Source organism: Cherax quadricarinatus, chromosome 8, assembly GCF_038502225.1.
Source record: "Cherax quadricarinatus isolate ZL_2023a chromosome 8, ASM3850222v1, whole genome shotgun sequence".
Lineage (NCBI taxonomy): Eukaryota > Metazoa > Arthropoda > Malacostraca > Decapoda > Parastacidae > Cherax > Cherax quadricarinatus.
This window is the reverse complement of record NC_091299.1, coordinates 19,992,958-20,007,677: the sequence shown is the minus strand read 5'-3', so window position 1 is coordinate 20,007,677 and position 14,720 is coordinate 19,992,958. Positions and strand designations below refer to the sequence as shown.

The following is a 14,720-nucleotide window of genomic DNA, read 5'->3' as shown; positions in this document are numbered from 1 at the left end:
CTTCAGAGTGCAGCCACTGTACTTCCCATCTCCAGGACTCAAGTCCGGCCTGCCGGTTTCCCTGAACCCCTTCATAAATGTTACTTTGCTCACACTCCAACAGCACGTCAAGTATTAAAAACCATTTGTCTCCATTCACTCCTATCAAACATGCTCACGCATGCCTGCTGGAAGTCCAAGCCCCTCGCACACAAAACCTCCTTTACCCCCTCCCTCCAACCTTTCCTAGGCCGACCCCTACCCCGCCTTCCTTCCACTACAGACTGATACACTCTTGAAGTCATTCTGTTTCGCTCCATTCTCTCTACATGTCCGAACCACCTCAACAACCCTTCCTCAGCCCTCTGGACAACAGTTTTGGTAATCCCGCACCTCCTCCTAACTTCCAAACTACGAATTCTCTGCATTATATTCACACCACACATTGCTCTCAGACATGACATCTCCACTGCCTCCAGCCTTCTCCTCGCTGCAACATTCATCACCCATGCTTCACACCCATATAAGAAAAAGGACACAAGTGCAACTAATGTAACATTTTTATTGTGGCAACGTTTTGCTCTCCAGGAGCCTTGTCAAGCAGTTACAAACAATACATGGACACAGAGGGTATATATAGGCTCAAAGTGAGGTGCAATACTAGTGGTGGTGGTAGTAGTGATATAAGTTGTAGTAGTAGTAATACAATATGGTAGAACAATTAACTTGCACATGAGTAAAAGATATAAAAGCTATTACTTAGGTAGGGTAACAAAAATAGGTTACAAAAATATTTCTATTGGAGGCTGGATAGAGAAGGGGAAAATCCTGAGAGGTTAACTCAATATGACACTGAAAGACAGGAGGGACAGTGGGCACATGATAACGACAAAATACCGAGAGGAATCGACAAGGTGAGCAAAGACAGGATGTTCCAGAGATGAGACACAGCAACAAGGGGTCACAACTGGAAGTTGAAGTCACGATTCACAGGGATGCTGGGAAGTATTTCTTCAGCCAGAGTTGTCAAGAAGTGGAATAGTCTGGAAAGTGAGGTAGTGGAGGCAGGTACCATATAAAGCTTTAAGAAGAGGTATGATAAAGCTCATGGAGCAGGAAGAAAGTGGACCTAGTGGCAACCAGTGACGAGGCGGGGCCAGGAAATGTGACAACCCCTGTAACCACAATTAGTAGAGCACAATTAGGCAAGTACACACAAACACACACAATATTCACATAACCCTGCTGGATGTTCAAGCCTCTTCTCTTGGTAGTAGGATGGGATACAGCACCCACCTAGAGGTAGTACCATCCCACTACCGAGTCTGAGATGGAAATCTGTAATTCTTTACACAATGGTAGGATTGCTGGTATCTTTATCTGTCTCAAACACACAAAATGACTGAGGATCACATCAAACAAATAACCTCTGCAACCAATGCTTGCCTAGGAAATCTGAAGAGTGACCTTCAGGAATCTCAACAGTCATTTTGGATGCTTTGTACGTGTCAGGCCCATCTTGGGGTATGCAGCACCATTCAGAAATCCATGCCTGAGCTACGAAGGAAGGCCAAAGGAAGTGAATCTAACAACCCTAGGGAATAGAAGGGCCAGGGGAGACATGCTAACATACAAAATACTCAAAAAGGACTTGATAGGACAGAGGGAAACAGGCTGTTTGAGAGGCAGGAAATGGGTATTCAGGGGTACAACTAGAGGTTATACAAATATGAGTCACAGAGATATCAATAATTATTTCTCCAGTGTCAGGGTAGTCAGGAAGTAGAATGACCTCAATAAATAAGTGGTGGAGGCAGACTTCACAAACGTTTTCAGAATAGGTGTGACAGGGCCCACAAGAATAGGAGAAAGTTAATTTGGAAAACAGCAAGTTGAGAGGTGGGGGTCAGGAGCTGAGACAACCCTTACAACCACATATGAGTAAAGGTACATCTTGCTATTACTACAACTACTAACAATTTGTTCATACTACACATGCAGCTGTGCTTGTACGTTTACATACACACATCTGAGTTTTCTTCTAATTAATAACTCATATTGTATTGCCTTTCATATTCATGTGTAGCTTTAAAAATAGGTTGGATAAATACATGAGTAGATGTGGGTGGGTGTGAGTTAGACCTGATAGCTTGTGCTAACAGGTCGGTTGCCGTGTTCCTCCCTTAAGTCAATGTGACCTGACCTGACTAGGTTGGGTGCATTGGCTTAAGCCGGTAGGAGACTTGGACCTGCCTCGCATGGGCCAGTAGGCCTTCTGCAGTGTTCCTTCGTTCTTGTGTTCTTATGTTCTTATAATCCTACCTTCATAAGCCTTATGTATCATAAAGGTAACTAAAAATCTAAGGAGCAAGAGGCTAGTAACCCCTACTGCCTAAATTACTAAACTGAAGGCAAATTCCTTTGATAATCAGAAGCAGCATTCATGGTAAATGCTAAACCCTGAGAATATCTTAATAAAATTCCCAATATGAAATACTGTAGTTGCTATTCACTTAAAAACCCTCACCCAATAGCTATGTAGACATGACGCTTCAGGTGACCCTGTGAACTACATTCCCACCCCATCAAACCAATCAAGATTCAATTGTTACTTACCATGCCAGCTTTCTCAGCAATCATCTTTTTAGCATTGTCTATCTGCTCAGGAGTACCACGGATAATAAAAGTTTTTTCATTGGGGTTGCTTGGAGGTCTCCGATCTAGTTCACAATGGGCACCAGTTTGTTGGTTAATAGTTCTGATGGTTTCTCCACCTGTCAGAAGTAATGCCATTAAAAAAAAGAATGAATACAGTAAAAACTGCTAATTTTATTTTTCCAATATACTGTACTTTGTTTCTAGAATCTAGCAACATGACAGAATCAAGACTATAATTCTGGCCTTCAGTTCAGGGAATATTTACCTTTACCAATTACAAGACCACATTTGTTGGCGGGAACATTAAAGAAGGCCTCTACTTTGTCATTTGGACCACCACGGCCACCTCCACCACCACCTCCACCGCCGCCTCCGCCACCACCCATTGGTCCTCCCATAGGGCCACCACGACCCACTGAAATATTTATGGATCTCCTTTATGCTTATCAATCAACAGTAAACAAACATTAATACAAGATATAAATCTGTAGCATGTAACAGAACTGGACTTGGAAATAAACAGAATTGTCGTAAACACAGTGAAACTACACTAAATTCAGCACACAGCTCAGAATTGTAAAAGTTCAGAATTCGTTATAAACATGGTGAATATTTAGTTGCTAATACTGAACCCAAGAAATATGTACTTTCACATTAAATTTTCAGGTATATACTGGCATAGTGAAAAATTAAAATCAATGCATTACAATGACTCTTAGTGTTATATGGTATATATAAATGGGACACCAATCATAGGTTATGAAACAGCAAACCTCAAGACTGGCTTTTAAACAATAACACAAAAATAACGTACGATTCCTACTTATATTGTTCTGACTTACAATTTATCACACTTACATTAGCATTATAGAACCAATTACTTAAACTGATCTTGAGTTATGAGCTTTGCAAACATTCAAAAATGTTTATATGTAAATATTATTTTCAGTTTTTTTCACAAACTGCATCAATCTGACTCACGAAATCGTAATGACACGATTGCAAACAAACCATACCCCGGCCGGGATTGAACCCGTGGGGTCCACTAGAGTTCGCCACGGCCACACTAGCTGGAGATTCGTCTGTAAAAACTTGCATTTGTGGTCACAGTGGTGCCTGTGCTAACCTTCCTATGGTGTAGAAATATACCTAGTTGGACGAATCTTATTGTGGCTACCTGGTCTAGTGGCTAACGCGACGGGCTGGAGTTTTGAGACTCTGACCGCGGGTTCAACCCCGGCCAGGGTATGGTTTGCATCAATCTGGCCAGCTATTGCATGTATCAGTAGGAAGGATTTAATTATTATGCAAGAGATGGGCAAAAAAAAAAAATCACACCGCCTCATTAGGGAAGGATAAACAACTTCTAAAGAGAAGATTACAAGTCAGAAATTGATTTTGTCCTATTATGTTGATGTATGATACTTAAGTTCTAATTTGATTGCACCATAATGTCTATTTTTGCTGGTTGTAGTATTGTAGAATTTTTAGTAGTAATAATAAAAGAGAAAGCTGAGTGATGTATTTATCAAAAATCTGTTACCATAATTAAAAATTTCCTCCTATTCTTAAAGAAGTTAAGTGTTTTTATGAGGATAGTGAGGCTCAGAGTATATGCAAGAGGAAGAGATTATTATCCAGTAAAAGTAGGCCTTTGACAGGAATGCATGGTGTCACCATGGTTAACATTTATAGATAAGGATGTGAAAGAAGTGAATACCAAGGCATTGGGGCAAGGTGGCAGATTAAAAAATGATAAATTTAATATATACTGAGCATTATCACACTTGCTTTTTTTACAAAGGATGGAGAAATAGGGGTCAGTAAAAGCAGGAAATTAAAAGTGAACACTAAAAGGTGATGAAAGTAACAGAAAATTTAGGTAGTGAAAGATTGGATATCAGATTAGAAAGAGTGAATTTGAAGGCAAATGGGTCTATGAAAAATTAAGTTAACAAAGAATCGAGGAAAAAAAGGTGGGTAGAGCACTGAGGTATGTATGGATAAAAAAAAGAATGTTGTCCATGGAGGCAAAATAGTAAAATGTATCAAGAGTATAATGGTATCATAACACTTACTTGGGTGTGAAGCATGGGTTTCAAACTTTGCAGTTAGAAGCAGTGGAGATATCGAGTCCAAGGGTAATATGTGGTGTGAATATTATGGAGAGAATTCGTAGTGTGGAGATTAGTAAAGTATTATCCAGAGTGCTGAGGAGGGGTTATTGAGATATACTGAACACTTAGAGGACAGAGAAAAATAAAATGATTTGAATGGTGTACAAATCTGTAGCAGAGGAAAGGTGGAGTAGGGGTCGCTCTAGGAAAGGTTGGAGGGAATGGGTAAAAGTTTAGTATATGAGGGGGGAATGGACATCCAACAAGCACGTGTGAGCATGTTAGATACAAGCAAGTGGAGGCAAGTAGTTTTTATGACTTTATATACTGTTGGAGCGCGAGTAACAACTTCTATGAAGGGAGTCTGGGAAAACTGAAGAAGGGGGTGGGGATATTGCAATTTGGGGTATCTGAGCTGTAATGTCAGTGTGAGACAAGTGATGGTGAGTTTTCTTTGTCACCCTACCTTGGTGGGGGAGAGCTAGTGTGGTTAAAAAAAAAATTCTTTATCCACAAACCCAAGGCTTTGTGCTAATATTATGTATTTACATCTGGCACAAAAAAAAAAAAAGTGGCTATGAACCATATATTTGATAGTTATGATTTTCTCAAGGCTATAAATTAAACTTTATTCCCAAGTTTGTTTTTATCAAACACATTAATACTTTGTGAATGCTCAAATTGAAGTTGTAGTTCTGAAAATGTTAGGGTAGGAAAGACCTGGAAGAAGAAAAACCTAAAATTAAAGTTAGTTATGCAAAAATCACTAAAGTGACACTTGTAAAGAAATTTACTGCTGGAGCCATCTCCAACCAGAGTAAGGCAACTCCATTCACCCCAAAATTATTGTCTTGCCAGAAGTGTGTTGACATCCCAATACAAATAACCCTCATGTTGCAACATCCATTCCCCCTTTCGAGTGCAGGTACTGCCTCCCATTTCCAGGGCTAAAGTTTGGCTCGAGTTTCCCTGACACGTTCACAAATGTTATCTTGCTTCCACTTCAACAGCACGACCATTAACCATTTCAGGGTCAACAGGCCCTCTCAGAGACGTTCTCAGGGTCGGCCAAATTTCAAAAAAAAAAAAAAAAAATTATTTTTACTTATGAAAAGATAGAATCTTTTCCCGATCATAATGACACCAAAAATACGAAATTTGATGGAAAACTTACGGAATTATGCTCTCGCGAAGTTAGTGGTCTCGACAACGTTTACGCATCGGCTATTTTGCCCACTTTGAGCCCTATTTTCGGCCAATTCCAGTGTACTTGTCGACAAAAATAATAATATTTCGCTAGAACTCCATTTTTCTATTGAATGAGTACAAGAAACCACCCATTTACCAATTTCAACTATCCAATACAGTGGTCAGAATTTAGCAATTTTGCCAACTTCACACAAATTTCAAAAGATGCCAATTTCCGAATAGGGTCCAGAATAAACAAGAAAGACATTCCTGGCACTAAAATAACATTTCCTCTGTTCATTAGTCATGTCCCCATGCCCCTCTTACATTCTTTTGCTTTCCACTTTGAATTTTTATTCTCACAAAATATAGAAGATTTACTGTTATGCAGACTACTGCATTGGTGTAGAAATGGTATAAATATAATCAGCGCACTTGCGAAAGAATATTAGACTCGCCAGTTCACGTGTATTAGACGCATAGGATGATTTGTTTACTTTTGAACTTTGGTAAAAATCGAACATTTCTGCTACTTTGAGCACAATTTCAAGGTAGTTTTCTTTGTAAAACCAGTCAAAATTATGTCAATTTCTATATGTCTTCCATTCTATAAAATGAGACCTGGAAAACTAGAATACAACGATAAATACCATACGAAAATACAGTGCAAAGTCGCTGTTTTAATCCAAAAATACAGTCAAAGTTTTTTTTTTTTCTCATTACGCACTGTGTGCTGCAGGATTTTTTTTATACCTCGCACACTGACCACATATGTAGGCCTACCAGCTTTCTCTCACTAGATCTGAGGGCGCTACAATTTAGGCGTACTAGTACGTCAAAAACCCTGGTGCGTAAGGCGTACTAGTACGGCCGAAACCCTGAAAGGGTTAAAAAAAAAGACTTTCCTCACTCCTTTCTAACACCCTCACACAAACCTGCTGGATGCTCAAGCAACTAGAACTGAACATTTGGGTAAACAAGTTGTGGCATGCAGAGTACGTTAAAATTTATTTGACATATGTCACACCCCCATATAGGCTGCCTCCCAACCAGTTAACTGGGTGCTTAGAGTTTAACCCTTTGACTGCTTCGGCAGTATATATACGTCTTATGAGGTACCGTGTTTGACGTATATATACTCATAAATTCTAGCGGCTTCAAATCAAGCAGGAGAAAGCTGGTAGGCCCATATGAGAGAATGGGTCTGTGTGCAACATATAAAATAAATCCTGCAGCATGCAGTGCATGAGAAAAAACTAGTTTTTTTTTTTTTTTAATTAAAATGCCAACTTTGTGGTCTATTTTTGTATAGTATTTATGGTTGTATTCTCGTTTTCTTGGTCTCATTTGATAGAATGGAAAACATATTATAGAAATAGAGATGATTTTGACTGGTTTTACTATAAAAAGAACATTGAAATGGAGCTTAAAGTAGGGGAAATGTTTGATTTTTACCGATGTTCAAAAGTAAACAAATTATGTCGTTGTCCAATAAATGTCACACTAGCCATTCTAATATGCAGTCATGAATGGGTTGACATTAATTGTACAATTATTACAATATTGCAGTAGTCTGCATAACAGTAAATCTTCTGCTTTTTGTTTGAATAAAAATTCAATAGAAAACAAGAGTAATATCAGAGGGGCCTGGAGACATGACTGATGAACAAAGAAAATGTTATTTTAGAGCCAGGAATGTCTGCATTGTTCATTCTGGACCTTATTTTGAAATTTTCATATTTTTTAATTTTCGTGAAATTGGCCAAATTGCAAATTTCTGACCACGTTATTGGGTAGTTGAAATTGGTAAATGGGCAGTTTCTTGCACTCAATTGATAGAAAAAATGGAGTTCTAAAGAAATAGCCAAGTTTAGTCGACTGGAACAACGGAATTAGCCAAAAATAGGGCTCAAAGTGGGCGAAATTGCCAATTTGTAAATATTGCTGAGGTCGCTAACTTTGCGAGAGCGTAATTCCGTCAGTTTTCCATCAAATTTTTTTTTTTTTTTTTTGGTGACATTACAATTGGGAAAAGATTCTCTATCATTTCATAAGAAATTTTTTTTTTTTTTTTAAATTTTGCAACACCAGGAGACGCCTCAGTATTGGGGGTTGTGACAATCAAAGGGTTAATGATTGATAGGGTACCCATCGTTAAATCAGTACCTTGGTTCATTGACCAATCACAAGCAAGCAAGCCAAACCTGACGTAATGTGGTTCACTTGCAGTAAGCACAGGTAGACTTGCCTACCTGCTGGTTGAGTACAGTGCACTCTCTGGATTCTGCTTTGCCATGTATCACCATGGTGTGCCTTTTTATTCTATCTGTACATACTGCACATACCGTACATACCTGTATATAACAGGTGAAAGCAAATATATATTACAGTCAACTACTGAGTTTTGTCTGCTCTATATTCCCATTACAACCAGGTCTCACAGGCCATTCATTACCCTTGTTCACCATACAAGTCATCAACCAGCTATAACGAACATTTCCAAGTGCCACATACAGTAAGTCCTTCACAAATGAAAGTAAAGCATTCAGAAAAAATGTGAAGTGTTCTCTGAACCTACTGTTGTTTCCCCATAGACATCCCATGCTGTAATGAAAAATGAACTCCCAAACCAAAATATTCCATATCTATTGTACAGTATGCAGACAATTCCCTATCTTTTGCTTTCCCTAACTACCTTCTCTGCTATTTCCTAACCTACCTCCCAAATTTATTAACATTCTCGCCCATTCCCGAATCTCCCTCCTCAGGGAAAACCTCAGGAGTACAGATTGGAGACGTGTGTGTCTGATTGTAGTACTGTCAGTTTGCAGTCTGTGGAATCAATGATGGATCTGGGTGTATCTGAATTATTATTCTCAATTGTCATTTATTGGACACACAAGCCAAACTATTAAATCTTACATTTTTATAGTCCATCTCTAGTTTTTTTTTTTTTTTTTTTATTAACACATCGGCCAATTCCCACAAAGGCAGGGTGGCCTTAAAAGGAAAAACTTTCATCATTCACTCCATCACTGTCTTGCCAGAGAGGCGCTTTACACTACAGTTTATAAAACTGCAACATTAACACCCATCCTTCAGAGTGCAGACATTATACTTCCCATCTCCAGGACTCAAGTCTGGCCTGCCGGCTTCCTTGAATCCCTACATAAATGTCTCCATTCACTCCTATCAAATACGCTCCCGCATGCTTCCTGGAAGTCCAAGCCCCTCGCACACAAAACCTCCTTTACCCCCTCCCTCCAACCTTTCCTAGGCCGACCCCTACCCCGCCTTCCCTCCACTACAGATTTATACACTCTCGAAATCATTCTGTCTTGTTTCATTCTCTCTACATGTCCGAACCACCTCAACAACCCTTTCTCAGCCGTCTGCACAACAGTTTTGGCAATCCCACACCTCCTAACTTCCAAACTATGAATTCTCTGCATTATCTTCACACCACACATTGCCCTCAGACACGACATCTCCACTGCCTCCAGCCTTCTCCTCACTGCAACATTCACCACCCATGCTTCACATCCATATAAGTGTTGGTCAAACTGTACTCTCATACATTCCCCTCTTTGCTTTCAAGGACAAAGTTCTTTGTCTCCACAGACTCCTAAGTGCACCGCTCTCCCTTTTTCCCTTGCCAATCTCTATGAAGTCAGAAAATGTCTTGATAAGCAGAGTATCATGGTCCTCATCCACATGCTCCATTTCCTCAAATTTATTTTTGCAGTTTGTGGGTTTGCCTAAGCTACTAGCTAAAATGTTTTCTGTGACACTGAAAGCAGCAGTACAACTGGCATTTTTCACTTCTAACTGGGATTACCATTAATCCTTATTTGTATGACCCACATCGGCTCCACAAATTGAATTATAACTGTTTATTACATTAGGTTCAACTTTTTCAGGGTCCAGAGGCCAAATTTCGAAGTGTCCAAGAATTTTCAAAAAATAATTTTATTTTTTCTTACAAAATGGTAGAGAACCTTTTTCTGAAAGTAATAAAACAAAAAGTACAAAATTTCATGGAAAATAGACAAAATTATGCTCTCGCGAATTTTGAAGAGTCGAGAGATATTCACGAATCAGCGATTTTGCCGAATTTGACTCCCATTTTAGACCAATTACATTATTCCAGTCGACCAAATTCTTAAATATTTCACTAGTATTACTTCTATTCTATCGATCTAGCACAAGAATTCAACAAGTCAACTGTGCGAGGTCCTTTGTTTACTCTTGAACATCGGCAAAAATTAAACATTTCCACTACTTTGAGCTCGGTTTCAAGCCATTTCCAGTACTAAAACCAATCAAAATCATCTCTATTTCTGTAATATATCTTCCATTCTATCAAACGAGACCAAGAAATCACAAATACAACTATAAAAAAGATACGAAAAACACTGCAAAGCCGCTGTTTTAATCGAAAATTACGGTCCCAGTTTTTTCCTCTCATTTTGCAATATGTGCTGCAGGACTTGTTTAATGTGGTGCACACACACCACAGATGTATTCTCTCATATCTAGGCCAAAATTTACTGCTTGCAGCTTATCAGAGTGAGCTGAGCTCATGATGTAGATCTACGGTTTGGACCCTCAACGTAAAGCTGTAGAACTACGGCACGGACACTCAAAGGGTTAATATACCTAAGTATCTCATTGATATGTTCGTATCTTTTACATCAGGCATTGTGCTCAAGGAGAAATCACTTGCAGAAAGAACATTTTCTTATGTAGCTCCTAGACTGTTTAACAAAGTGCTAGTGTCTGTCGAGTCAGGAATCTGTCAAGTTTTCAAGTCTCGGTCGAAAGCACATCTTTTTTCTAGAGCTTATGATCTGATTTATCATACTGTCACTAATATAAATGTCAATACTTCTTTCTTCCTATTGCATTTATAGCTTAGTGCGCAAGAGCTTGTGATTTTTTAAATAAAAGGTGGTAAAGAATAAAAAAAAAAATTATAGCTTCGCTTTCATTTCTGAATCTCCCTCCCCTTTACATTTGCTATCTCCTCCCTCTCTTATGAGGGGAGTATTAGGCACTTGGGCATGTGATGTAGTTAGATTGTGGCGAGTTATGACTGTGCCTGGGCACACACACGTCAACCTTGATTACAAGACAACTGTCTCATCACCCAACATGCCAACATAATTATTAACCCTTTCAGGGACCAAGGCCAAAATTGGAAGGGATGCCCCAGTGTCCAAGAAATTTTGGAAAAAAAAATTCTTACAGAATTAACCCATAAATGGTCCAAACATATATATACGTTTTTTCAACATCTGAAAGTATGTAAAAGTAGATTTTTTTATTTGAAAACGTGAATAAAAACTTTGATCTACTTTTTTTGGTTATATTTGAAAATATGTAATAAAAACGTAGATCTACTTTTGGAGCACTACGCATATGAACATAGATCTGCTTGGACCTGTTACGGGTTAAAGAGTATATTTTTGTGAAGGTAATAAAACAAAAAAAAAATTCTCATCAGTACTTACCGAGATACATAGGCGAGAAGTTGACCCAAAATGACCGGGTGGCGGCAACATCGGCAATTTCCGCAAACTCGCATTTCTTTATTTTACGTTTTTTATACTTTTTTTTTTCTTTTCTAATTTTCTAATAAAATTTGTGGCCTGTGAGACCAATACTGTATATAATGTATATATATAAACTCACTGTATTGAACACAATAACCGCACTAAAGTTATTATTATAATATTGTTTACCACTTTTGTTTTATTACAATAAACATGCACAAATCTTGTATAATACTAATGTTCTATCATATATTTACATATGTACAATCACTGGACATGTTTTTAGAACTACTGCAGTTTATGGAACTCCTTGAAACAAGGCACCATGCACAGAGGTACCTTACATTCCTCACCCATAAACCGAGTGTCTTTGCGTCTTTGTTGCCGTCGTTTTGTTTGTGCACAGACAACACATCTCTTCTGAGCAAATTTCTTAGTTGCAGGAAGCTGTATTATGAAGTGATCACCTTCCCTCCTCAAACACTTGGGTATATCCTGAGGAGTTTGAGGATGGATTTGTATAGGTGTTGTTACCTGGTATTTCATTACGAGTTGTCTGACAACAGACCAACAAAATTTACCATACTGTGGTCTATTGCCAGTCTTCACTTGGTACATATTATATGCACTGAGCAATGAAATGTCTATGAGATGGAAGAAAAGTTTCATGTACCTCTTGTAACTCTTACGAACGCAATCAACAAAGCCAATCTGCATGTCACATTTGTCAACCAAGCGCATGTTTTGTGTATAATCAATCACTGTCACTGGTTTTCGAATATGTTCATTAGTCACTGTCTTGCATTTCGTTACAATGAATGGGTGTCAACAATGTGACATCTCGTTTGTCATGCCACCGTAATGCCATGATGTCATTGGCAGTAAACACCTGCACCTCTTCACCACGAGTGCCTGCATTGAACCTGGGCACATGTTTACGATTAGAACGCACTGTGCCACACACATCTGTTATGTTCACTCGCAAGAAATCACTGAGTACGGGGCTTGTGTACCAGTTATCAGTGTTTAATGTATGCTCCTTACCAAGATAAGGTGCCATCATGCTTCTCACTACGTCACCTGAGATACCCAATAACATCCTGGTATCTTTCAATGTTTTACTTCCCCTGTATACAATGATATCCAATACCAGGCCACTGTCACAGAGTACAAACAGTTTTATACCAAAGCGTTTCCTCTTGCTCGGTGTGGCATGCAAAGAGTACGTAACCCTTATTCGGCGCTTGTACACACCCTCATTTACAGGCTCTCCCCCCCAACCAGCGAACCAGGGGACTGAGGGTTGACGATGGAGCCCCGTCGTTCAACCAGTACCCAGGTTCCAGCCAATGAGAAGATGGTTTTGGTAATCGCAGAGGTTATGTGGCTACCACTCTCCTGTCTGCCCTTGTCATTACCATTCTATAGCTGGTTGAAGCACAGTCTGCTCTCTAGTGGCTTCGATCCTGCCTTGCTTACCGTGGAGTGCACTAATACCTATTGCTGTACATAGTGTATATAGTGTACATACTTCTGTTCTAAATTGGTGAAGGATAATACAAGTCAAAAGTTTCCTGCTGTGTTTATTTTGCTCCCTTTACACCCAGGATAACAGGCCATTTGGACTCCTGGGTTGTAATATGGGTAGCCTGTCCAAGAGCTGGAGCTGGATTTAGATAAAGGGTTGAGCCTAGGGTGAAGCTGGAAGCAGGAACATTGTGTAGCTTGCTGTCTGGCATTGCATTTAGCTTTGCCAACGCTTTACAAACTTTGCGTGCCAGTTGCTTTGCTACGGTCAGCCTTGCTATTGTATGATCGTTCAACAGCTTGCTACTAGCTTGTTCAGGTGTGCTCGCTTTGATACGGTCAATCTTGTGGAACAGTGTGTAGCTTGCTGTCTGGCATTGCATTTAGCTTTGCCAATGCTTTACAAACTTTGCGTGCCAGTTGCTTTGCTACGGTCAGCCTTGCTATTGTATGATAGTTTAACAGCTCGCTACTAGCTTGTTCGGTGTGAAGATTTTGCAGTCAGCTTGGCTATTGCGTATCCACCTTGTAAGTGTATGCATATTCTGCAATCGTACTGTGCATACCTAAGCATATTCTGCAAATAATGTGTTAAGTTGGGGTATTCTGCAATCGTACTATGCATAGCAAATAACTTGTATATTGGGGTATGCCACCCAGACGAGTCAGACGTCTGGTGTCGGCATATACCTTGTTTAACCTACCTAAATTGTCCCAACAAAGTTGTTGGCAAATTGCTCGTTCCATTGGCATTGATTACGAACACACTCTCACAGCTGCGCAGCTGCGTTCACTGATCACTGACAAACTTCGGGAAGAGGAAATGGCACGTTAAACTCCTCTCTCTACGGGAACCAGGAATAAAACTCTTATGTTCTCGCAGGAGGAAGATGATACATCAATGGAGCAAAATCGTCAGTCTAGTGCAGCAGGGTTGTCTCAAGGTGAATCAGTGGCGTTGGCACTTGACCTGGCAAAAATCAATCTTGAGCAGACTAGGGAACAGAGCATTTGCAAAAGAAGAGTTTGATAGGGGAAAAGAAAGAAGGCAGTTTTCGCATCTTGTAAATGACTTTAGTTTACAGAAAGCAGTACAGCTTGTTCCCCGCTTCAATGAGGCCGAACCAGAACAATTTATCGAATCTTTCGAAAATCAGGCTTGAGCCTTGAGGTGGCCGGAACAGCACTGGGCATTGTTGGTTCACACAGCATTGTTTGGCAAGGCACAGGAATTTACGTCGTGTTAAATGACACTGATTTTTCCGATTATAAAATAGTGAAGACCACAGTTTTGGGAGCATATACATGTATCCCAGCTAAGTACAGTGGACCCCCGCATACCGCACGCATCGCATACCGTACAATCCGCATACCGCTCGTTTTCGCAAAAATTTTGCCTCGCATACCGCCCAAAAACCCGCTCACCGCTCTTCGTCCGAGACGCGTCCAATGTGCGGCCTGAGCCACGCTCACATGTTCCGCCAGTGGCATTGTTTACCAGCCAGCCTCCGCGGTAACATCCAAGCATACAATCGGAACATTTCGTATTACAGTGTTTTTGGTGATTTTTTCTGGAAAATAAGTGACCATGGGCCCCAAGAAAGCTTCTAGTGCCAACCCTACAGCAATAAGGGTGATAATTACTATAGAGATGAAGAAAAAGATCATTGATAAGTATTAAAGTGGAGTGCGTGTC

At 39.8% G+C, this 14,720-nt stretch overlaps 1 protein-coding gene across 1 annotated transcript in view; it reads right to left on the bottom strand.

Moving 5' to 3' along the window:
* Psi (P-element somatic inhibitor) overlaps positions 1–14,720 on the bottom strand; it is a gene marked incomplete in the record, with an annotated part of 171,897 nt that overhangs the window by 53,889 nt on the left and 103,288 nt on the right. The window contains 2 exon segments of the mRNA XM_070082914.1: positions 2,596–2,753; positions 2,903–3,052. Of these exon segments, the coding sequence (XP_069939015.1) occupies positions 2,596–2,753; positions 2,903–3,052 (308 nt within the window).